This window comes from Bos taurus, chromosome 8 (genome assembly GCF_002263795.3).
Source record: "Bos taurus isolate L1 Dominette 01449 registration number 42190680 breed Hereford chromosome 8, ARS-UCD2.0, whole genome shotgun sequence".
Taxonomy (NCBI): domain Eukaryota; kingdom Metazoa; phylum Chordata; class Mammalia; order Artiodactyla; family Bovidae; genus Bos; species Bos taurus.
Genome location: NC_037335.1, coordinates 84551987 through 84575478, shown reverse-complemented (window position 1 = coordinate 84575478; position 23492 = coordinate 84551987). Strand labels below are relative to the sequence as shown.

Sequence of the window (23492 nt, the reverse complement as noted above, 5' to 3'; positions counted from 1 at the left end):
AGACAGGTAAGGTGCCTTAATAATCAAGGATACATTGTTGTAATCTCTAGTTGGACTACTAAAAAACTTAGGAAAGAATGCATGAGAAACTTTCTAAGTACAAACTCTAAACTGCTCAAAGCCTAGAGAGCTAAGATTGGTTCATCCAATTACAAGGCATACACACCTGAAACCATACCTCAGTTGTTAAAATTCCCACTCTGTGGATATACAAGTATGTAATGAAATAATGACCAAAAATTGCAAATACACAGCCAAGTGAAGTAAAACGAAATGGCCAGTGAAATAAGCACACCACCCCAGTTACCCTGCTCTTTGTCACCGTTCATCTTGCCCTCTTCACTTATACAGCCCTACAACCCAGGTCTCCCCAGGGCATGCCTACAAAGGACAACCATTTTTGTGACCCCAATCACCTACAGGATCTTCCCAAGATAGAAAAGAATCCCAAATCCAATGCAGAGCTAGTATTCAGTGGGGCTCCCTTCTGCAGGGGATGATGGTAAAGCCACCTCCCCATTGCACAACTGAGACCTACAGATGCCAGGCCTGGCACCTCACAGGGGCTGCTCTGCCTCCATCTGTTATATCTCACCTCGGACAGTTAGGAATGACTCCTGAGGCCAGGAGCAAACTCTGAGGTCTGACACCCTGAGAACTCAGGGTCAGGAGAACCAGTGTCGGGGAGTCTCTCTGTCATTAACACCCTGATGGGTGAAGAAATACCTCCACCTCCTCCATACCTCTTTCCCTCAAGCAAACGCTTACCAATAGCCATGCCCTGCTGAACAGCCACACACTGAGCTCACTAAGGTGACCCTAAGACAAGACTTCTGCCTTTGCTGTTCAGCCCTATAAGCCATGCAAGTCAGTGCTACCCCATTTTACAGAGGAAACTGAGGCTCAGAGAAGCTCAACACCTCCGCAAGCAGCAGGTCAGAACATGATGCTCAGCCACCCTGGCTACCACTCCCTCCAGGTGTGTGCAGGCTCCTGGGAACATGGGTGAACATGGGTGAAGCATGACTGCAGAAGACAGGCAGATCTCAGAGTGGGGGGAACACATCACTCCAGATGAGGAGACTTGAAAGAACCCAGGACCCCGCACAGGCAAAGAGCAGGGTGAATTCCCGAAGCTCGCCCTTCAGCTCCCCCTCCCCTGGGCCTCTCTGCAGATAACCAGGTCCCTCTCATATCCTTTGCCAGACACCCTGCCCCAGTCAGAACCCACATTGTGGCAGGGACCACTCACTCCAGAGTCTTCTAACCCTGGCCCTGTGAACATAAACAGCTCCACCTCACCCACACCCCCACCTGTCCTCGAATCCACAGGCAGGGGCATCACAATGTAGAGAGACTGCTGGGAGACGTTGGAATGCCACTCTCCATAAGGGACGGTGCCTGGAGCAATCAGCACGTCGGCCACCTGGCCATGGGGCCTGCACACCCTGCGACACAGTCAGAGCCCTGACTCTACCCAACTCCACCATTCACACAACGCAACTCCCCTTCCCACCAGGGACCAGGGCATTGACAAAGTGACGGTGCTCTTCCGTGAGCTTCAGCACACCACTCCTCAGGCCAGTGAGGGCTCCTCCCTGGCTGTGCCTCAAGGCATCCACAACTCCCTAGGACAGGGCCACGGCTCAGCCACACGAACCAGCCCATCGGCTTCCTAGCTACTGACACGGGGAAGCTTCTTGTGCGGTCTGGCTGCACAGACAATGCCTAAGACAGGTGTAGATACTCGGCCAATGTAAACCACAGGACACAGTCAACTCACTTGCTCACAGCCTCCTCTGCCAGGGTCACCATCATCTCGAAACTCTTTGCAGCCATCACCCTTCCCACCCTTGACCCAGGAGGAAGCCAGGGGCGGGGGGCGGGGTGGGGCACATGGTTTGAGGCCACTGGGCAAGGTGACTCCCAGTGCTCACAGCACCCTCACTGACTGCCAGAGGCCACACAGACACACCCAGCTCCCAGCAACGCAGCATTTGTTCCCTCTGCCAGGCACAGCTGTCTCCTCTGAGCTGCTGCTCCTCAGCAACGCCCCCCAACCCGCTGTATGAGCAGCCGGGGAAGTGCTGAGCGCAGCCCGACTGCACATGTGTGAACGCACACACACAGAAGGGCACGGGCAGGGGCACGTTCCTACCCTCGGACCGCAGACAGGAGTCAGGTGTTCTTCCCTACGAAAAGCTACTTCCTCTACTGTATTTACAATATTTCTCAGAGAATACAACATAAGAGGGCGGCAGATAATGTTAACACTAAAACTTCATTTGCAGTTGTTCACATTGTCCAGCAGGCACCGCAACCCAGAAATGCACCCACAGCCTGTGAGTCCTGCAGAACCCACCTGGGACTCCCAGCCTTGTGCTCCTCCACAGGGAAACCATCCAAAACCACAATGCCTGTGTGTGTGTGTGTGTGTGTGTGTGTGTGTGTGTGTGTGTCTGGAATTCTTCACTGGATGGTTATTTATAATTTTGAGAAATAACCGGACATCCCAGGACAGGCCTGGCGGCAGTGACTCAGATCATGTGGTCTACGGGGCAGTTATAATCCCCAACTACCAAGAAAAGTGGTGAGACAGCCAAGGGTCAAAAGCACCATGCTGGGACTTAATAAGATTCACATGGTGAGAACAAAACGACCAGTGAGAATAGGGGGCTGAGTTCAGGGAGGAGGGCACAGGGACTTTTCTCTTCCTTCCTCTGTTTCCCCCACTCTCTGCAATCTGCTAAACTTCACGAAACTAAACACAAAAAGTACTCGCCAGCTACATCTCTGGATCATGTTCTGGGCAGCAGCAATGCTTACTGCAAGGCTATTTTCCTCCCCAGGGTGAGGTTACCATGGCGTTTATTTCAAGTGCTCCCTTTGGCATCTGTTCTATAAATGGCTTTGGGTTTGCACCAAACACTCATTGGAGACAGAATTCCTGATTCTGTAAAACCCACAAACCCTGAATGCTTCTTCCTGTTGAGCTCCGTCTCCTCTGGGGGGCAAATGGACCAGTCCAATCCTCCCGTGTATGCACTGGGCACTTACTGTGTATTGATTAATGGGAAATGCAACCCTCTGCAGGGGTTAGGGGGGAACTGGCAGGTATTGCCTGTCAGTGATGGTAGCTAAGGTCCCTCCAGAGATCTGGGCGGGTCTAACCCCTCAGGTCTGTACTTGAAGCTTATCCAAAACTGAGAGATTCAGAAGATAAAGTGTAGGAACCTCCTGATAATAATTTGGGGTGGGATGAGGTTTATTAGTCTACTTTCTGACGTATATGGAATTTCCATGATGATAGATCAGAAATAGCAACTAGGTTGTCTGGCCCTCAGTCAGCACCAGTGCCCTTGACTCTGATTTGGATGCCCTGTCATGACCCTTGCAGGAAACCTGGCCAGGCATGGGCATCATGAGCAATGCCACGGCCCCCTGCAAGCTGCCATCATGCCCACGTGGAGGATCAGGGAGCAGCTCTTAGTCACCCTGGGGTGCAGCACACCCAGCCACCTCCTCAACAAGGAAACCCATGAGAGGGGGTTGGACTTGCTCCCCGAGAGGCCACAGCTCCCCACCAATGGCAGCAGATGCATTGTGGACCACCCTCAGTGACAGTCCCTCAAGCACACACCAACCCCAGCACTGGCTCATGGGAAAACCTGTCCACTCCATCATCCATCTGGCTGCCAGCCCCCTTGATGTCTCAGTAAAGGACACTGGAAACCCACGGCCCCCAGCCACATGCCAGGGTGTGCCTGGGCCAGATGAGGCTGATCCCATGCCCCTGGGGTCTCCCAGGCATCCCACTGGCACTCCAGTAAGGAGCAAAGCTGTGTCAGAGCAGGTGCCATATGTGCGGGTCACTTCTACTCGCAGCAGCCAAGACTAGAGCAAAAGAAGGGTACAGTCCCAACCCCCAAAGAAATAAGGGGGGGGTGGCACACACTAGGGGAGGGCTTCCCTGATAGCTCAGTTGGTAAAGGATCTGCCTGCAATGCAGTTCGATTCCTGTGTTGGGAACGTTCCCTGGAGAAGGGAATGGCTACCCACTCCAATATTCTGGCCTGGAGAATTCCACAGACTATATAGTCTATGGGGTCACAAAGAGTCGGACACGACTGAGCGACTTTCACTTTCACACACTAGGGGAAGAAGCTGAGCCCAGATATTCTGCCATCCGTGGGCCTTGGGGGGACAGGAAGACGTCTCAGAAGGAGATGTCTAGCCAAGGTGCTCAAGACCACCCTGGTGGCATCAGTATCCCCAGCCTGTAAAATGGAGCCCAGGCAGCATCACGGGAACTTACAGCATTAGGCTCCAGGGCCAGCGCTAGGTTGGCTGGTGCCCAAAAGGCCAATGCCCTGCATGCTCCCAGTGAGCTATTATTGTGACTACTGGCTCAGGCCCAAGGCCTCGAGGCTTCAGTCAGACCACTCCTCAAGTCCAGGCTTACCCTACTGGTTTCTCCTGCTGTCCAGAGTCACTGCCCCAAACCTCTAGTACAATCTGTGATCCCGTGATCTACATCCCCAGAGGCTGCTCAAAGGAGCCATCATCTCTGACTGGGTCTACAGGATCCCCTAGGGAAGGGCCCGCGTCTACACAAGGCGGCTCTTGAGCCCGGCACCCCTCCCAGTGCAAAGGCTTCCTTGAACACTGCCCCCAGCTCTGTCTGTGTAGTGCTCACTCAAAGAGGAAAAGTCAAACCAAAAATAAAATAAATATCTCTCTGCAGTGCCAAAAATACCTCCCCATGGGATGAGGAGGCAGGCAGTGGCTTCCACAGCAGCAACTGTTGCTATGGATACAGAGCTCCTGTTAAGCAGGGGGTGGGGACAGAGATGGGGGAGGGGGGCTTTTGGGGGAGGGGAGTAGAGAGATGAAATTGCAGAGAGATGGTGGGGTACAGACAGTGCCAACAGGGGGCAGGAGAGAAGGGCTGGTCAGCTGGAAGGAGGCACCTGGCCAACCCTGGCCCTCATGCCTCCCATCGTTGGTAAAGCTGATCTGCAAATACAGACTTTGGAGAGGGAGGTCACTAAACAGTAATATTTGTACCAGAATGGAGGGGGGTGGAAACAGGATCTCCCACAAATGCAAACACTTTTCTGATTTGAGCACAGTCCAACATATTTCCCCAGAGAGCCTTGATTCCTACTATTCACTGACTCCTTTACCTCCTACAGGCTGAATTTACTCTTGGCCGGTAGGTAGCAGCAGGACAGCCCTCCAGGAGGGAGTCTGAGGGAATGGCCACAGGACGGCTGGCCATGTCTTCTCTTGCACTCCCTCTCCCTGCCATGGAGACCCCAGCCCTGGGAGGTCCCATCTGGCAGGGAAGGTCCACTCAACTCTCTGACCACAGGACATATGCAGCTCTGTGACAGGTAGAGGGGGTACATGTGCCATCAGCCCAGAGCCAGGCTCCAGGCAGGAGCTTTTAGGATAGACCCCTCAGAGCCCATGGGCTGGCTGCACATCCTTCCCCAGAGAGTGAAGCCACCCACCCCTTCCGGGGGCCACAGGCAGTTCACCACATGCCACAGGTGGGGCCTTCATTTTTTCTGCCACCCTCAACAGTGATGTGAGTCAGCAGGCTGCCTGCATGGATAGATCACAGGAAGGGGCCACAGCCACCCAGTGCTGCTACTGTTCCCACCATCTCACATGCAACTGTCGAGCCCTTGTCCCTGAACCCTGTTTTCATATCACCCCTGCAAGGGCCTGCAACAGCCCCTCATGCCCACTGACCAGGTTAAGACCGCCGGAAGCCCTTGACCGGAGCCCCTTGTCTACAGCACTCACACCAGACACATCTCTCCCCAAGCCAGCCATCACCCAGTCTCACAACTGACACTCAGGGGGTAATGCCATCTTTTTAATTCATCTTTTCCCTCTCTAGATGAAGAAGGAAGCCCCAAGTGGGACCTCTTTCATCTACATCCCATCTACCACTGCCCACATGGGGCCATCTGTCCACGCTGCCAAGACCTGTGCCCCCTCCTGGCCTCCACACCTTCCTCTAGCCACACCCAGCCCATCAGGCCCGGGGGCCCTCACTCCAGCTTCACGTCACAAACCAGGTTCAGCAAAGTGTGCTCAAGGCTCCCAACAGTGCCCTGCCCGCCTGCCTGGGTCAGACTGGCTGGCCCCCTTCCCACAGCCCCCAGAAACAGCCCTCCAGGTCCGGGCAGCGAGGGCTCCAGCCTCGCCCCTGCAGCAGGACTGACAGTGCTCTGAGTGGCCGGCAGGAAACCCAGGCAAAGACAGCCCAGGGCAGCGGAGGACAGCTCCAGCAAGCACAGCCTTCCTGGGCCTCAGAAGATACGCCAGCCTCCTGGGGCAGCACCCGGGACTCAGAAACATAAGCACACAGGTTAACACAGGTCCTTGGTGACCCTTCAAGAAATTGCCATAGCTCTTATCATGACCATTAATAATTATACTCAGACAAGGTCCTTTGAAACCCTCATTAATTCAACCTCCACCAAACTATACCTACCCCCACCCCACCCACAATATCTTCCCTCCTCCAAAGAGAAAACACAGCAGAAACCCTTCGTTGAAAGGCCATCAGCCATAAACACCCACCTGGAACACCCGTCCCCACCCTCAGGAGCACAGAGGCCCACCAGCAGTTCCTGCCCCACCCAAAGAGAGGGCCTTCACTGTCTGGTAGGGCTGTGGCCCTGACTCCAGAACCCTGGAGGCCTGCTTCCCCTCAGCAAGGCTGCCTCAAAGGGTTTGTCATTCCCATGGAAGCGCCCATGGGGTAGGGAGGCCTCTACTCTGGCACACAGACCCAAGCGACAGATTTAAGTGCACACAGAGGCCCGCACAGCCTGACGGGGCATCTTCACCACACTCACAGCCTGCACGAGCAACAGACAGTGGTGGGGAAGCCAGAGTCAGGCGCCGCTGCTGCCACATCCAGGTCATGAGGGAAGGACTATGGGAGCAGGACCACAGGGGCAGGGCCATGGGCACAGGGCCACAGGTGCAGGACCACAGGGTCAAGACCACGAGGGAAGGACTATGGGAGCAGGACCACAGGGGCAGGACCACCAGGGAGGGACTATGGGAGCAGGACCACAGGGGCAGGACCACAGGGGCAAGCATGTGATATACCTGTGACACCCCAGCTAAGCCCACCAGGGCCCAGCAATACTGGCCAGCCACTAACCTTTCTGCTATAAGGTCCGGCACGTATGCCAAACCCTAGCCCCCTGGCTTCTCTGAGCTCCTCCCCAGGACCTGTGGTAGGGGTTTGTCCCAGATCACATCTGAAGGGCAAGATCCCACTATGAGCCCCGGCCTGGCCAGCAGCACTCACAGAGGCCCAGCCGGGCTCCAGGTGGAAAATTGGCTACACTGCCTCCGCTCTGCCTTGCCAGACTGAGGACACAAAGGGCCTGCCTCAAAAAATGCATCTATAAACCTCTCCAGGAAGCAGTCAGCAGGGCCGGAACGTTCCAGAGTCACCATCTTGCTCCCCTCCAGGAACAGAGCAGGGCTTTGTTTTTTATCATCGCCGTCATCAAATATTTACAGAGGCTGACGGACATCTCAGGCAGGCCAGCCGTGAGCCAAACACCACGCTTCCCAGGACATGGGGAGCTGCAGGTGAGAAGGCGGGGTGGCGAGAGGGGTGGGGTTTCCTGCCAGGCAGCTGCTCTCTCCAACTGGAGCAAGCGTGCCCACCATGGGTCTGGGTCCTTGCTGTCTGGACACAGAGCCCAGGGCAGGCTGCCTCCACGCGGACCCCACTGCAAGTACAGAAGGGCTCTCCATACTCAGGACTCCCAGGAAGTCAAGACCAAGGGCATGAGTGGGCATCTACCAGAGCCCGGGCAAGCAGGGGGCCTCAGGCTGCTGAGGACAAGCAGAGAGCAGCCCCTGACCCCCACCTCCGCCTCTGCAGCCTCCCTCCAATCCACTACAGTCCAGACTGGAAACCACCCAAGTCTGTCCACAGACTGACAGACTGAGGACACCTACACAGCAGAAAAGAGACCGACCGTGATTGGTGCAGCCAGAGCTGAGTCCCAAAGGCATACTGACGTGCATGGGCAGCAGACAAAAGGCTGAGCGTACAGTGTGTGATCTACGTGCAGGAAATGTGAGGGCAGGCAGGCGATCCGTAGGACAGCAGCCGGGCAAGGGGCCCCGGGGCCGGGGTTACGGAGAAACGTCCGCTCTGCCAGGTGGGGCTCACAACACACTGACCTGCTCTGTGGGCTCCAGCAGTTTGATTTCCACGATAATGAACAATACCCCTCCATCATTCAGCATTTTGTTTTCCTTTACTTTCAAAGAGGATCGTGTATCCCTTTCTTTTTAAAAACTTTCACTGTTTATTTTCATCTGCTGTTGCTTCATTTTATTTCTGATAGTTTTTTAACATGTTTTACCATTTTCCCTAAACTCGCCCTGTCCTCCTCCTCTGAAGTATGCCTAGCTGAGTTTATTCACTTCCCAGTTTCCCTTTAACCTTCTTTTCACAAACAGCAAACGCAGTGACCTGTGCATACCTCCCCTCAGGCTAAGCTGGGCCTGCAGCCACGACAACCAGACCCCAGCTAGGGCAGACCACCCAAGGGCCCTAAAAACCCACACTAGTTCTGTAGGTACCCCAGGGGTACTGTCCAGGGGATGTTAACCTCAAACTTGCAAAGGCAACTAAGCAAGATGGGCAGAGGCAAGGCAAGCCCTCCTGAGGCTGGGCCCCAAACCCCAGGAGTCAGCGTAGGTAGGGAAGGTGGGTCCACTGGCCAAGAACCCCACTCACATTCAGGGTTCCCAATGCCTGGGGACACCCCTGCCATCCCTGGAACCAGCCCCCTCTGAGGGGATCCAAATCACTCACAGCACCACACCTGTGCTGACAGAGGAGCCTCAATGCTCACCATCCCCCCATGGTAAAACTAAGACCCACATCAGGAGAGACATCAGGAGCCCGCCGCCCTCCCCGCACAACACAGCTGCTGTCCCTCTCCGTGAAATGGAGATAACACCCCTCTGATAACCTTCTCCCCACAGGGCAGCTCCAGGTTCCAGACCACTCAGCACCCACACAAGGTCCACAGTTCAGGCCCCGCTCCTCAACCCAGAGTCCCCAGAAACCTCAAAGGCAGAACCACTCCAACCGGATGGCCCTAAGAAGCTTGCCAAAAGACAGACAGTCACCACTGAGGGCAGCTTTTGTCCCCCTAGGAGCCCAACAGTCCAGGTGACCAAGTCAAGACTTTTATTGGGGTAGGCGGCGGGGGGTGGGGATCATGACCAACCATCCCCCAGCAAACGTTAGGGCAGGTCACTCTCATACGTCACAGGTCCAGTGGACAGCCAGGGAGAGGCAGGGTGCTACTTGTGTCCCCAGGGCCTGAGACAATGCAGACATCTAGACTGTTCCACAGGGTCCCCTAGAACCAGCTCACTCTGCTTGTGGCTGTGGCCATCAAGACCTGAACCTTTGGGAATCTGCTTCCAACTGGAAACACAGGATGGTCCCAAAGACCTGAGAGGATGGGGGGTGTGGGAGGCTTTCAACAGTGGCAGAGGACCCTCGCACTGCTGCTAACCAAATGACCCTGCAGTCCCCTTAAGTCAATTCTACTGCCACAAAACACTTCAGGATGATAGAGTATTTCTAAAATGCAAGCACACATGGGCCCTCACCACACCCAGGAATATATCTGGGGACTACACCACTGCCCTGTCCCCGGCTCGCTCCTCCACCCTTCAAGCTTACAACGCTTCTTCCAAAAAAGCCAAATTTATTCTCCCACTTGAAACTTTTAATTAAAGAGAAGAAATGCCTCAGAACCTGTCGGGGCAGGTGTCAGGGGATTGCTGAACTTCCTGGCCTGAGACACAGCCCTACAGCCAGCTCCTTGTGGGGTGCCCCAGAGACCACAGCAGCACCGGGGCAGAGACGCTGCATCCCCCATGGTGCAGGGGGAGGCACCCTGACAGGTCTGGCCCCGATCTGGAGATGAGAGGGGCATGCAAAACCCTGGGCCCAGCTGTGCGCAGGGCAGGGGGTGAGCCCACCCTGAACTTACCCCCAAGGGAAGAGGGAGGCTGGCAGACTCACTCATCCCTGTGGTGGGCTCTCACCAAAGCTTAAGGAGGTAGAAACTGCAGGCATGCGGTGATTCACCATCACCACACACATTAGTACAAACACTACAATTATGACTTTGCAAAATACCCAAGAACATAAAAAGAGAGATAAAAAGGGCACGTACCAAAGTGAAAACTGCTATGTCAGAGGAAAGACATTTGAGGCAGTTTTTCCTTTTTTAGGTTTCAGCACAGTCATGTCCATCACCCTCCCAGAAATTAGGTGGCTGGAAATGTTCCCCTAAAGGCTCACAGTGGCCTCCCCATCCATTGTCCACAACGCCCTCCATCCTCACAACCCCAACACCCTGGAGGGGCCCGCACGCTGTAGGGAAGGACCATTCGAGATGAAAACTAACATAACCACCAGATGCAGTGCATGACTCTTGACTGTATCCTGGATCCAAACAGGAAAACTATTAGGAAGGCACAGGCCACATCAGATGTGTGGCTGACAGCATCCGAGTTAGATCTGAGTGGGACGCTGAGCTGTGGTTTTGCAGGAAAATATCCTCACTCCTATAGGAGACATGTGCTGTAGTTTTCAGGGCAAGCTGTATATGGGCCAAAATAAAACACGTGCAGAGGTACTGAGACAACAGTAATGTGCCAAAATGTTAACAGCTGATAACTTCAACTCTTCTGTCCGAGTTTTTCAAAATAAAAAGTTTGTGGGGAAATGTAAAGCTCAGAGAAAAAGGAAAGAGGGCACGTAGAGAGCTCCCAGGTCACAGGATCCCAGCCACAGACTCTTGGAAGTGAGAGCTGGGAGGAGTTTGGCACCGCAGCCCCTGGAGGCACCTAAAAGAAGTAGAGAATGTGGGTTGTTCTGGCCAGAAGGCAGGCCCAGGTGGAGGAGGCCCTCATCAAACATGAGCACCAATCAGACCCTGGGAGGATAAGGTGACCAAGACAGACACAGGAAGGCACCCCTCTGCACTCGCGGCCTGCCTGCCACATCTTTCTACCAACAAAACCCACTGTGCCCCATCCCAGGAAACAAATCACAACCCATCAAGCCTTTCCCAGATGCCCTTACAACCAAGGGAGACCACACTATCTCATTGTAAACCAGAAAAACCAAAGAAGCTTACTGGCAAATATTTCTCTTTATGGATTAAAATATGGACATCTTACCTAACTGCCACCTAACCACCTGCTTGCTTCCTGTCTTCAAATATGGTTGTGATACCTGGAACCATGGCAGCTTTTCTGCCACCATGAGACAATGAGACAGGGGACAAAGTCAAGAAGGCTGAGGAAAGTACCCTGCTGACACTGCTGAGTCTCTAAGGCCCTGAACTGGCCATCTCCAGATTTCAGATTCAGGGAATTATCAAAGGTCTGCCCTGCTTAGCCACACTTGGCTTATAGCTAAGACTTTTCCCAGTTTATCCACTTCTGAGAAAGCACAGAGAAAGTCAGGAAAGCAGGAGGCCTGGGAGTTGGGGGTGGTAGAGGTGGACATCAGAAGGAGAACAGGTCCTTTCAGGGTAGCTTCTGGCCTGAGACAGGTAGAAACTCTCAAGGGCAAGGCCAGCTTTCCATGTTTAGATCAAGGTGCTGCCAAGAGCACCAGCAGTGAGTGAGATGGGAACTCCCATGGTGTTTGAAGTGGAGCCAAGGCATGCCACGGGAACATACGTACCCCAACCAACAGTCAGCCAACAGGACGCTCGTCAGAGCCCATCCTGGTCCCGCAAGATGTTCAAAGAACTAAAGAAAAGGTGGAAGGGGTGCAAGGCCTCCCATGCCCCATTGAGAGCTTCACAACACAGTGAGAATTTTAAAGTCTCTGAGAAGTCCCACAACAACAAATCATGCTTGACCCAGTATTCCCCACGCCTATTTAGTAACACCTCCCTTTCCACAGCAACCCTCTGAACACACGTGCTGTGCTATGCTGAGCTGCTCGGTCATGTCCGACTCTCTGCTACCCCATGGACTGTAATCTGCCAGACTCCTCTGTCCATGGAGATTCTCCAGACAAGAATACTGGAGTGAGTTGCCACACCCTCCTCCAGGGGATCTTCCCAACCCAGGGATTGAACCCAGGTCTCCCACATTGCAGGCAGATTCTTTATCATCTGAGCCACCAGGGAAGCCCAAGAATACTGAAGAGTGTAGCTATCCCTTCTCCAGAGGATTTTCCCAACCCAAGAATCGAACCAGGGTCTCCTGCATTGCAGGTGGATTCTTTTACCAGCTGAGCTACCAGGGAAGCCCCTGAACACACATGGAAAATGACAATCCAGGGGAGAGGCCTGAGGTATGTCACCAGCTGCTGCCCCTCAGTGTGAGCTTAGAGTGCCACCTCCCCTGAGTCTCCTTCTCATCTGTGAAAACAGAGTCCCAAGACCTCTCAAAATGGTTCTGAGGACTTAATAAACTCACATATGGGTCTATACATCCATTTCAAGTCCTCCCCACACCACAGCTTCCTCCCGGCCCTTGTGCCCACATCCTGCTCATGGCCAGCAGATAGTCAGGCCTGAACCTCACTGCCAAGGAGCACCCCCTACTCGCCAAAGCCAAGTGAGGACAGCTCTGTGCAAACCACCAGAATTCGGGGGCACTTAGCAGCACCAGCAGCAGCAGGCCTCGTCCAGCACCCCTCTTTCCTCCACAGCCTCCTCTGCCCATGTGCCTGAGCAGGGTTCATGTCATGCTATCTTTAATTCCTGAAGCCACCAAAGAGACTCCACTCCTGAGCACCTGGGGAATATCCCAGCTCAGGAGCTGGCCATCCCTGGTCCCCAGGGAGGTGGGATATGAGGGGGTCCACTGTCTAGACCCTCCTGATTTGTGCACAAGGCATAAAGACCACTCCAGGAGCACAGAAGCTCCTGGAAGCAGATGCTTAGGCAGCCCACAATCCAAGACCACCTTGCCATGGTCAGGGACACTCTGGCCAGGCTGCAGCCTGCTCCCCACCTTCAGAGCACAGCTGAGCAGGGCTTTCTGGAAAACCCCTCCAAGAGGACCAGAACAGGAAGCACAAAGACAGGAATGGACCCTAAACAACAGACTCTCCTTGCAAATCAATACATAGGATTAAGAAACATTCTAGAAACATAAACTTTAAAAGCAATGACACCTAGAGACTATAATGGTATTTATAAAAGCCATACATGGGAAAACAAGAACTTGAAGGTAATATGCAAAAATAATAAGTAATTATAATCACTTAATTATGAGTTTTTTCATTTCTGCAAACTTCTTTAATGTAGCTGTTACAGTGCTTTGTTTTGTTTTTTAATTAATAACTATTTTTTAAGATATTCTCAGCTTATAGAAAGACTGAGCAGAAAACAGAATTCCCCTGTACGCCCTCACACCTGCACAGTATTGTCTATTATTAACACCTTGCTTTGGTGTGGTACTTTGTTATAAGTGATGTGTCAATATTGATAAATTATCTTTAAATAAAGTCCATATTTTATATTTCAATTCTCTCTTGGTGTTGCACGTTCTACGGGTCTGGACAAATTTATGACACGTATCCATCATTATGGGCTTCCCTGATGGCTCAGGTGGTAAAGAATCTGCCTGCAATGCAGGAGACCTGCATAAAGCTTTGCCTTATCCAAAAGGCCATGTAATTGGAATTATATAGTATGCAGTCTTTTCAAATTGACATCTTTCACTTACTAATATGCATTTAAGATTCCTCCATATCGACCTGAGAGAATAGCATTGAAACATGTATATTACCATATGTGAAATAGATCACCAGTCCAAGTTCAACGCATGAAGCAGGGCACTCAAAGCCGGTGCACTGGGACAAACCAGAGGGATGGGATGGGGAAGGAGGTAGGAGGGGGTTCAGGATGGGGGGACACATGTACACTGGTGGCTGATTCATGTCAATGTATGGCAAAAACCACCACAATATTGTAAAGTAATTAGCCTCCAATTAAAATAAATAAGTTAAAAGAAAAAAAAGATTCCTCCATATCTTTATACTGTTTGATAGTTCCTTTCTTTTTAGCACTGAATAATATTCCATTATCTGGATGTACTATAATTTATCTGTTCAACTACTGAAAGCTATCCTGGTTGCTTCCAAGGTTTGACAATTATGAACAAAGCTGCTACAAACATCTGCATGCTGGTTTTTGCGCAGACATAAATTTTCAACTTATTTGGGTAAATACGAAGGAGCATGGTTGCTGAATCGTATGGTAAGAGTATGTGGCAGTACTATTTTGCATTCCCACCAGCAATGAATGAGTGCTCCACCTGCTCCACATCCTTGTTAGCATTTGGTGATGCCGTGCATGCGTGTGCTAAGACACTGAAGTCTACGGACTGTAGCCCACCAGGCTTCTCTGTCCATGGGATTCTCCAGGCAAGAATACTGGAGTGGGCTGCCATGCCCTCCTCCAGGCAATCTTCTCAACCCAAGGATGAACCCACATCTCTTGCATCTCCTGTGTTGGTAGGCAGGTTCTTTACCACGAGTGATGCCAGTTTTCTGTATTTTGGCCATTCTAATAGTTGTTTAATGGTATCTCATTGTTTTAATTTGCATTTCCCCCAATGAAATATGATGTATCTGCTCAATGGTTATTTGCCATCAGTATACCTCCTTTGATGAGCTGTTTGTTAAAGTCTTTATCCTACTTTTCCCTCCAGGAGCTTCCCTCTGTTCTAGAAGCCAAGGTCAGAAACAAGGAGAAGACTGTGGGTCTGTGTTCACCTTCCCTGACTCACAAAAAAAGAGAGTTGGCCCATTTTTTAATCTGGTTGTCTGATTTCTTATTGATAAGTCTTAAGAGTTAAGAGCCCCAGTATTCTGGGGCTTCCCTGGTGCCTCAGATGGTAAAGAATCTGCCTGCAATGCAAGACTCCCCAGTTCCGGGTAACAGCCCTTTATCAGATATGCATTTGGCAAAGATTTCCTCCTAGTCTGCATTTTATTTTTTCACTCACTTATAGGCCTTTGCAGAGCAGCAGTTTTTCATTTTAATGAAGTCGAACTTAAAAAGTTTTTCCTTCACAGATCATATCTTCAGTGTTGTATCTAAAAAGTAATTGCCAAACTCAATGTCACCTATGTTTTCTTCTGTGTGATCTTCCAGGAGATTTATAGTTCTGTGTTTTATATTTAAGTCTATGAGCCATTGTGAATGAACTTTTTTGAAAGGTATAGAGTCTGAGTCAGATCAGATCAGATCAGTCGCTCAGTCGTGTCTGACTCTTTGCGACCCCATGAATCGCAGCACGCCAGGCCTCCCTGTCCATCACCAACTCCCAGAATTCACCCAGACTCACGTCCATCGAGTCAGTGATGCCATCCAGCCATCTCATCCTCTGTCGTTCCCTTCTCCTCCTGCCCCCAATCCCTCCCAGCATCAGAGTCTTTTCCAATGAGTCAACTCTTCGCATGAGGTGGCCAAAATACTGGAGTTTCAGCTTCAGCATCATTCCTTCCAAAGAAATCCCAGGGCTGATCTCCTTCAGAATGGACTGGTTGGATCTCCTTGCAGTCCAAGGGACTCTCAAGAGTCTTCTCCAACACCACAGTTTAAAAGCATCAATTCTTTGGCGCTCAGCCTTCTTCACAGTCCAACTCTCACATCCATACATGACCACAGGAAAAACCATAGCCTTGACTAGACGAACCTTTGTTGGCAAAGTAATGTCTCTGCTTTTGAATATGCTATCTAGGTTGGTCATAACTTTCAGATTCCTTTTTTTGCACGTGGATGTCCAGTTGTTCCAGTACTGTTTGTTAAAATGACCAATTTTTCTCCATTGTGTTGCCTTTGCTCCTTTGTCAAAGGTCAGGTCATATACTTACTTGCATTTCTTTCTGGGCTCTCTATTCAGTTTCATTGGTCTATTTCTCTATACCACACTGCCTCTTTTATTCAATTCTTTTTTAAAAACTTTAACATTTACTTAGAGAATGCTGACCTAAATTGAAGGCAGTGATCAAGTATTCCAGAAAATCTTAGAATTTAAGTCAGGAGCAGATCTGGATTTGAAAACTATTTGAAGGAGGAAAACCCACAGCTGACTCAGGCTGCCAACCTCACACAGACTGGGCTTCTGCATCCTCACCAAGGGAGCCTCTCCACCCAAAACACAGCTCCTGGATTGTCTGTGCCCAGAAGCAGATCCTAATCTGCTTCTGGGAGAGTGCAGCTGCTTCGTTCACACCCTTTCCTTATCTGCAGCTCAGATGATAAGGTGGCAGCAGCCAGGTGTTCAGGCAGAGGCACAGGCCCTCCAGCCTCAGGCAGGCCTCCGTGCTCCTCCAGATACAGCTTGCTCTCCACCTCAAGCTCAGCTTCTTTAAACTGTTTAGACCAACACGCATGAGTCCAAAGGTAGCTCAGACAGTAAAGCATCTGCCTACAATGAGGAAGACCAGGGTTCGATCCCTGGGTTGGGAAGATCCCCTGGAGAAGGAAATGGCAACCCACTCCAGTATTCTTGCCTGGAAAATCCCATGGACCGAGGAGCCTGGTAGGCTACAGTCCATGGGGTTGCAAAGAATCAGACACGACTGAGGGACTTCACATGGGGCGAGAAGAGTGCCTGCTCTATGTTCAGTGCTGAATGTACTTCTCCACACTCCCCACAGCCCTGTGAGGGTTGGCTAGCACTATCTTCATTGCACAAAGAGGCAAACCGAGGTTCACAAAGGCAGGTGCCCTCTCTGTGGCCTGCCCACTGGGAAGCTGTGGGGCTGGGACCCAAATGCAGCAGGATACCTTGCTCCCAGAGTGGGTTCACACAGTGTGCCCTGCCTTCCTACCACCTCGGGCAGATGCCAGCACTGATCTCACCGTTCAGCCAAGGCAGACCACAAAGGAGATCCTCCCTCTGGGCTCCAAGTCACTGGGCAATTCAGGCCTGAAATGCTCAGCCTGGTACACACCAGAGCCCTGAGAACACCCTGGGACACACATACTTGGCCAGAGAAGCAGCTTCTTCCAACAGGGAATGAGCCACAATGCCCAATGTGCCCACAGTGGTGACCCACAGTTCAGGCTGCTCGTCCATCACTGCTGACCACACTCTGACCACACCCCCAACAAAGCCTGGGCACAGGGGAGGCCCCTCTGGGTTCTGGACATGGACACTTCAGCACTGGTGGGCACCGCCCCCAGTGCATTCCACAGGCTTCTCAGGCAGCTGGCACCTACCTTTCTCACCAACCAGACCAGAACTGTGGTCAAGGTGGCACATGGAACGTCATTTGAGAAAGCAAATTCAGTGCCGACACCCAACTGCTTTCAAATTACACCTCCTGAAACAAAATTAAGCTCTTAAAAGATTTCTTTTTTAATAAAAATAAAAAAGCACAGTGACTGCCAATCAAATTGAGCTGAGCCCTTTCTAAGCATCCCTGGTGGCTCAGACAGTAAAGAATCCGCCTGCAATGAAGGAGACCTGGATTCAATCCCTGGGCTGGGAAGATCACCTGGAGACAGGCATGGCTTCCCAGTATTTTTGCCTGGAGAACCCCCATGGACAGAGGAGCCTAACAGTCCATGGGGTCACAAGGTGTCAGACACAACTGAGGGACTAAGCACAGCACCCAAGCATCCTACTACAGCAAGCAAGCACCATCTCCTCTGCACATCCCCTTGACTCCCCACGTCAGCCGGATCCGGCTGCTTGTGGCTCCTCTGAAAGCAGATGAGGCAGCACCTGAGTCTGCTATGGAGGCCACAGGGAGCACCTCTCAATCTCAGGCCTGAGGTTGCCCAGCACAGCAGGGCACGTGCCTGGTCTGTCCATGAAAGAGGATGGTACGCTTGTATGATCAGAGTGTGAGTTCAGCACCCAGTACAGCCATGGGAGAGGTTCCAGGCCACACCAACGGCAGGAAGGCCTGGTCACCCTTTGAGGACAGTAAGGGGACCAGCAGGCTCAAATGGCTGCACCCGACAGACCCCTAGAGGCATTATCCACATCCAGGGCGCAGGGAGGTGAATGCAACAGAGGTCTGGCTGGGGTGGTAGGTTGGGAACACATGAGTCCTCCACGGCCACAGGAAGGAGATGTCAGTAGGTCCTGTGTTTCTCACGACTCCCGGGCCTGGAGTCCAGGCCATCACCACCCCATGGGAGTGCAGTCACCTCTGGGCAGTACCAACCAGCAGGACAGCTTCATGACGACACCTGAGGGACCCAGGCACCCGTCCCTGGCTGATGGGGACTCAGGCCCATCTCTTTAGGACTCTCATGGCCCTCAAAGCCCCTTCAAGTACTCCAGAAAGGTCAAGAGCTGACACCTCCATGAGGGAAAATGTCTCCCGCACTGGGCACAGGCCAGGACGCAAGCGCAGGAAACATGAGCTCCAGGTGGAATTCCCCCAGAGGCAGTGCCCAACCCTGTAACAGCAGCCTTCTGTGGGGAGGAGGAAGTACACAGCACCTGAGACCTGTCTCCCTGGATGCAGGGGCCTGCTGACGGGAGGGGCAGTACTGACCAAGGGGGCTGAAAACCAAGGTTCCTTCCAAGTTCTCGAGAAAGATGCTTAAGCAGGTGGTCCAAGAAAGGCCAACAGGCCATCTCCCACAAGGCTTCTGGACACTGGCCGGGATCTGGGGTGGCTGCATTTTCTCTGCTCCGAGGCCCCGCCCATGGCTCGGAGGCATCAGCAGGTGTAAGAGGGTGCCTGGGTCACCTGGGACCATGTCAGTGATCCACACCTATCCTTCCATGGCGACCCAGAGTCAACCAGAAGCCCCAGCTATCCCATGCGCTGTCTGACAGGATGGGGTCTGACAGGGGCCAGAGCTGGCCACACAGACGTGGGAAATGTGAGTTACAGTAAAGTCAGTGGTTCTAGGTCCCTGTTGCTACTGTAACATGTCCTGGTGCCAGAAATACACGTTCATTCAAAATAAAACAGAAGGGGAGGTAATACTTTAAAATGGCTTCCCCCCCAAAATCTGTATCAGTTGTGTATGTCTAGAGAATTCAGGAGGTAATGCCCTTCACTGTGACGTGAACACATATTGCTCTTTCCGCAAAGCTCTTTCAAAACTAAATTCTAGAAGGAAACTGGAAGTCATGGGGATCTTACATCCTCCAAGCCAGACTTATTAGGTCCAAAAATGCAGCCTTTCCTTCCCTTGGCAGGGAACCCTAGAAAAATCGAACGGGTGACACTGTCTCAGTTCTGGGGGAGGCAGGCAGGTGCCAACATCTCCCACGACCCCAAGGTTGAGAGGAGGAAACAGACTTCTGAGGGTTGATTTCCAGGGTATTCCAAAGCTGCCTGCTGAGGAGCCTATGGGGACTGGGGAAGGGAGGGTTGGAGAGCAGGAGGAATCCTGCAAAGCTCCCGCACTGAAGGCAATGCTCCTGACAACCCACCCTCCACTGGGAGCCCTGATGCCGGGGAATTCTGGGTGCTGGGTAGAAGATGAGCATCTGCACCCCGTGCACTCGGAAACCCCTTCCCCACACACAAAGCCAGCAGGCCACTTGTCACCCTCCCTGGTGCTTGTGATCTAAAAGGACTGACTCGGCCCCCTGCCCTCCACCCTTCTCTCCTCTCCTAAGGACGGCTGGGGGCCTCTTCCCATGACGCTGCCATCCCTTCTATCATCTGGATCCTCACAGGTGACCTTGGTGGGCGCTCAACAACCAAATGGGGGAGACAGCAGCCTCCTGTTTAGTAAAGAGGAGAGAGCACACAGCAGACACCTGGCTGCTGCCCCAAGCTGGGTCCCAGCCCCATTTGGTGTAAAATCCTCTCAGACCCACCCAGCAGAAGGCAGCTGAACCCAAATGCTGCACCATCAGCCCTCTTGTTAGGGGAGACACAGGAACAGTTTTCTGGCTGGCGTGGGGCCCCCAGTAATTACTGTAGAAGAAGCAAAACTAGACAGAGTAGAAGGCCAATCTCCCACCTTCCCACTCCCACCAAGAGGACTGGAGGAAAGGCCCCCCTGGATAGCTACACTCTGGTGCCACTCTGCTCAGGGACCCAGAGGCAGAACAGCTTGCCTTGCCTTAAAGGGAATGGGAATTAACAACCTCCTTCAAGGGTCACATGAGCCTGCAGCACCTCAACCAGATCAGCTGGGCTTTGCTGCTGAGGTCTAACTCAGCTCCTGCCTGCTGCAGCACCCCCACTCCTGTCCTCTACCCTGCAGAGGCATTCCGTGGCGGAGCACCACACCAGGCCACTTGGCAAGAGTAAGAAGGGAGGGAGGGAAGGCACATGACCGCACTCTAGAATCAGGAGTCCTTTTTCCTCTCCCATCTTCCCCTTCCGGGTCCCCTCTCTCCTGTGTGTTCACACACAGCAGTGATGCCCAGCTCACGACTGTGCTATCCCCCAGCACACCATCCCGAGGGCCCCAGACCACAGACCACTGAGGCCAGCCCTCAGCAGGGCCCAGAATCTGCAGCCATGAGGGAAAGGGTCTCAATAGAACACCACTGGCTTCACCATGAAAAATCTGTATTTCCACAGAAGAACCAAGGAGCTGTGGGGAAGGGTAGGCTCCAGAGCTCTTTGTGTCAGGAGAAAGGCTGAGGACAGGTGGACACTGGACACATTAGCCAGCTCCACACACACACACACACACACAGGCCACCCTGCAGGGGCCCAGAGGACAAAGCAACCAAATCCCATTTCTGAGCCAAAAAGGAAAGCTGCCTGCAGTGTGGCAGGCAGCCTGCGTCAGGACTGGCAGGCCCAGCTATTATAACTTTACAGGGTGCTGAGGTAGGCTTACACCCGGACGGCCAGCTCTCGCATAGGCCAGCCCAGTGCCTGACAGCTGTTCCCCCAAACAAGGGAGGGCCCATAAACACCCACTGTGACAGGCGCTGCCCCAGCTTCCAGGACTGGCCCAGGGCAGCTTGAGTTACCATTTATATAATCTTCTAGGGCTGGGGCTGACACAGCCAACGGGAGGGCAAGGTTATGAAAAATGCATGTCCAGAGCCTTTCTATCCACAAAAACAAAACCCAAACCAAACCAAACCCCACCTGCATTTTGCATGACTTGACTTTAGGACTTCTCACACATCCATGTGGTGAGCTAACTAGTGACAACACCTCCAGGTTTTGTCCCCCGGGCCTCACTGTAAACAGACCCCAGGTCAAAGGAAGCCCCTCAGATATCCCCAACTAGGCCATCTACACTCTGCAAGATACAGCAAGGTGTTCATGTAAGAGCAGCTGAGAGTCCCTCAAACCACCCTGTGACCACCTGGACACAGGGCTCTGAAGCCCCCACAGCAAGTTAGCAAAGCCACTGCCTGTGTCAGTACAGCCCAGGAGAGCAGCACTAACACACACTGCAAGACACGCCCTCCAAGTGCCCACTCTTCATCATGGGCTCACATCGTGCCACAGTCACACACCACACACTGGGAGGTCCGACTTCCATCACCCAAATCTTCACCACACAGACCGCCAGCACAACCACCCACCCACACAGAGGGTGGCAGACAGACGGCCGCCGCCAAGGTTGGCTTAAGCCAGGCATGGCGCCATGCCGGAACTGCACTCACCCACCACCCACCTGCGGCCAGCGCATCCCTCACCTGCAGCTCGCACCAGGCTACCTCCACCCAGGTCTCCGTATCCAGCCCTTTATAGACCGTCTTGAAAGAGCCGCGGCCAAGCTCAATGTCAAACTTGAGGAACCGGCCATCCAGGGAAGTGGCCACAGCCTTCAGGTCGTCCTCGTCGTCTTCCTCCTCCTCGGGCTCCTCCCGACGTGCGCGCCCGAGCTCCGGCCTGGCCTCGGGAGCCCCCGCGTCCTCCTTCCTCGTGGCCGCTATCTCCTCACGGGGACCGCCGTCGGGGGCGGGCACCGGAGCTGGCGCGGGGTCCGGGCCGGGTTCCTGCGCGCCGGCCGGCTCCAGGCCGGGGTCGGCAAGGTTGCTCGGCGGCGCAGCAGGCGCGGCAGGCAATGGGGCGGCCGGGCGACCTCGGGCGCGCTCGGCGATGAGGCGGCGCGTCTTGCATAGCAGCAGCACCCTGCGCTGCAGCGGCTGCGGGGGCTGCGCGCCCGGCGCCTCGGCAGCCTCCAGGCCCGGCGGCTCCTCCTGATCAGACTCCACCACGCTGCGCCGCAGGAAGCGCTGGGGCCCCGGCCGCGCCGCCCGCACCCGCGGCAGTGCCGCGGGCTCCGCCATGCCCGCGGGACCCGCACCGCGCCCGGCCTCCATCAGTGCGCCCGGGGCGTTTCGGCGGCCGCCATCGTCGTCCATCTCTGCGGGCAAGGACACACAGGGCCGTGTGAGTGACGGCCTCGCCGCACCTGCCCGGGCCGCGGGATGAAACAGCACCGCCCCGGAGTCCGCACCCTGCCCTCCCTGGCAGCGGAGGGACCTGCCGAGCTGTCCGTGGGGAGTGGCTGCAGACCCGACCCGGAGGCCGGGTTGGGTGGGAGGGGGCCGTGCCCTGCTCAGGCCTGGGCCGCGGAGAAGCCCTGCAGGGCTGTCTCACGAGGGACCAGGGAAGGCTGCAGAGGGGACCGGGAGGCCGCGGAGAGCACACCTGTGCCCTGCCCAACCGCGGGGAAAGGGGCCTATTGGGATGTCCCTGGGAGGTGGAGATGGTGAAGACGGGACCGGGAGGCCGGGGCTGGGGGAGTGGGGGCCCCGTGCCCTGCTCAACCCTGGGCCGGGGAGGGGTGAAGGAGATTGGGGAAGAAGGAGGTACTGGCCAGGCGGCGGCTCCACAAAGGACGCGGCCCGGGGCGCAGGAGGGGCGCGCGGGGAGGGGGCTGCGGCGACGCGGCGCGCACACAAAGGCAGCGGGCGGGGGGCTCTGCACTCACAGGGCGAACGGGCGCCGTCCATGCCCGCGGCCCGGCAGCAGGGGCGGGCGAGGCCGCTCTTAGGCCGGGATCCGCGCTCGGTCTGGGTAGCTCGGGTCCGCGCTCCAGGCCCGGGTCACCCTCGGCACCAGGGCGCGACGCTACTCCCTCTGGCCAGCCCGCGCCGGGGCCGCGCTCCCGCGTGCTGCTCCGGCTCCGCGCGGCTGCGCTCCGGCACGGGATCCGACCCGGCGCGCGAGGAGGGCGGGGCATTCGGCTGCCCGCCCCCGGCCGGCGCGGCGGGGCGGGGCCTGGCACGCCCACCTGTCCTCGGGCGCGCGCGGCCACCTGCAGGCCAGCCCCGGGGCCGCGCAGGCCCGCTGCGGCCCTCTTGTTCCCCCTCCAGGGGGCGCTGCTGGCCTCTGAGGATCTTGGGAATGCCCCACCGGACTGCTGGCCGCGAATGGTCTGTTATTATCCCCCTTGCAGAAATGGCTTGACCATCCTAGTTTGTCCGCCTTTTGGAAAGGCTGCCGATTTCATCAAGATTCAGTCAGTCTAGGAAGACATCCTGAATTACAAGCCTATCCGTTTCAAGCT

At 54.2% G+C, this 23492-nt stretch overlaps 1 protein-coding gene across 7 annotated transcripts in view; it reads right to left on the bottom strand.

The window, feature by feature from the left end:
* The window catches only part of WNK2 (WNK lysine deficient protein kinase 2), a 146927-nt gene extending 123799 nt beyond the window's left edge, over positions 1 to 23128 (bottom strand). For all 7 annotated transcript variants that reach the window (XM_002689849.7, XM_005210446.5, XM_005210447.5 and 4 more), the window contains exons 1-2: positions 22914 to 23128; positions 21670 to 22343 (exon numbers count right to left, since the gene is read on the bottom strand). In XM_002689849.7, the coding sequence (XP_002689895.4) occupies positions 21670 to 22341 (672 nt within the window). In that variant the 5' untranslated portion in view covers positions 22342 to 22343; positions 22914 to 23128. The remainder of the gene's footprint in view (positions 1 to 21669; positions 22344 to 22913) is intronic.
* Between the last annotated feature and the right edge of the window lie 364 nt (positions 23129 to 23492).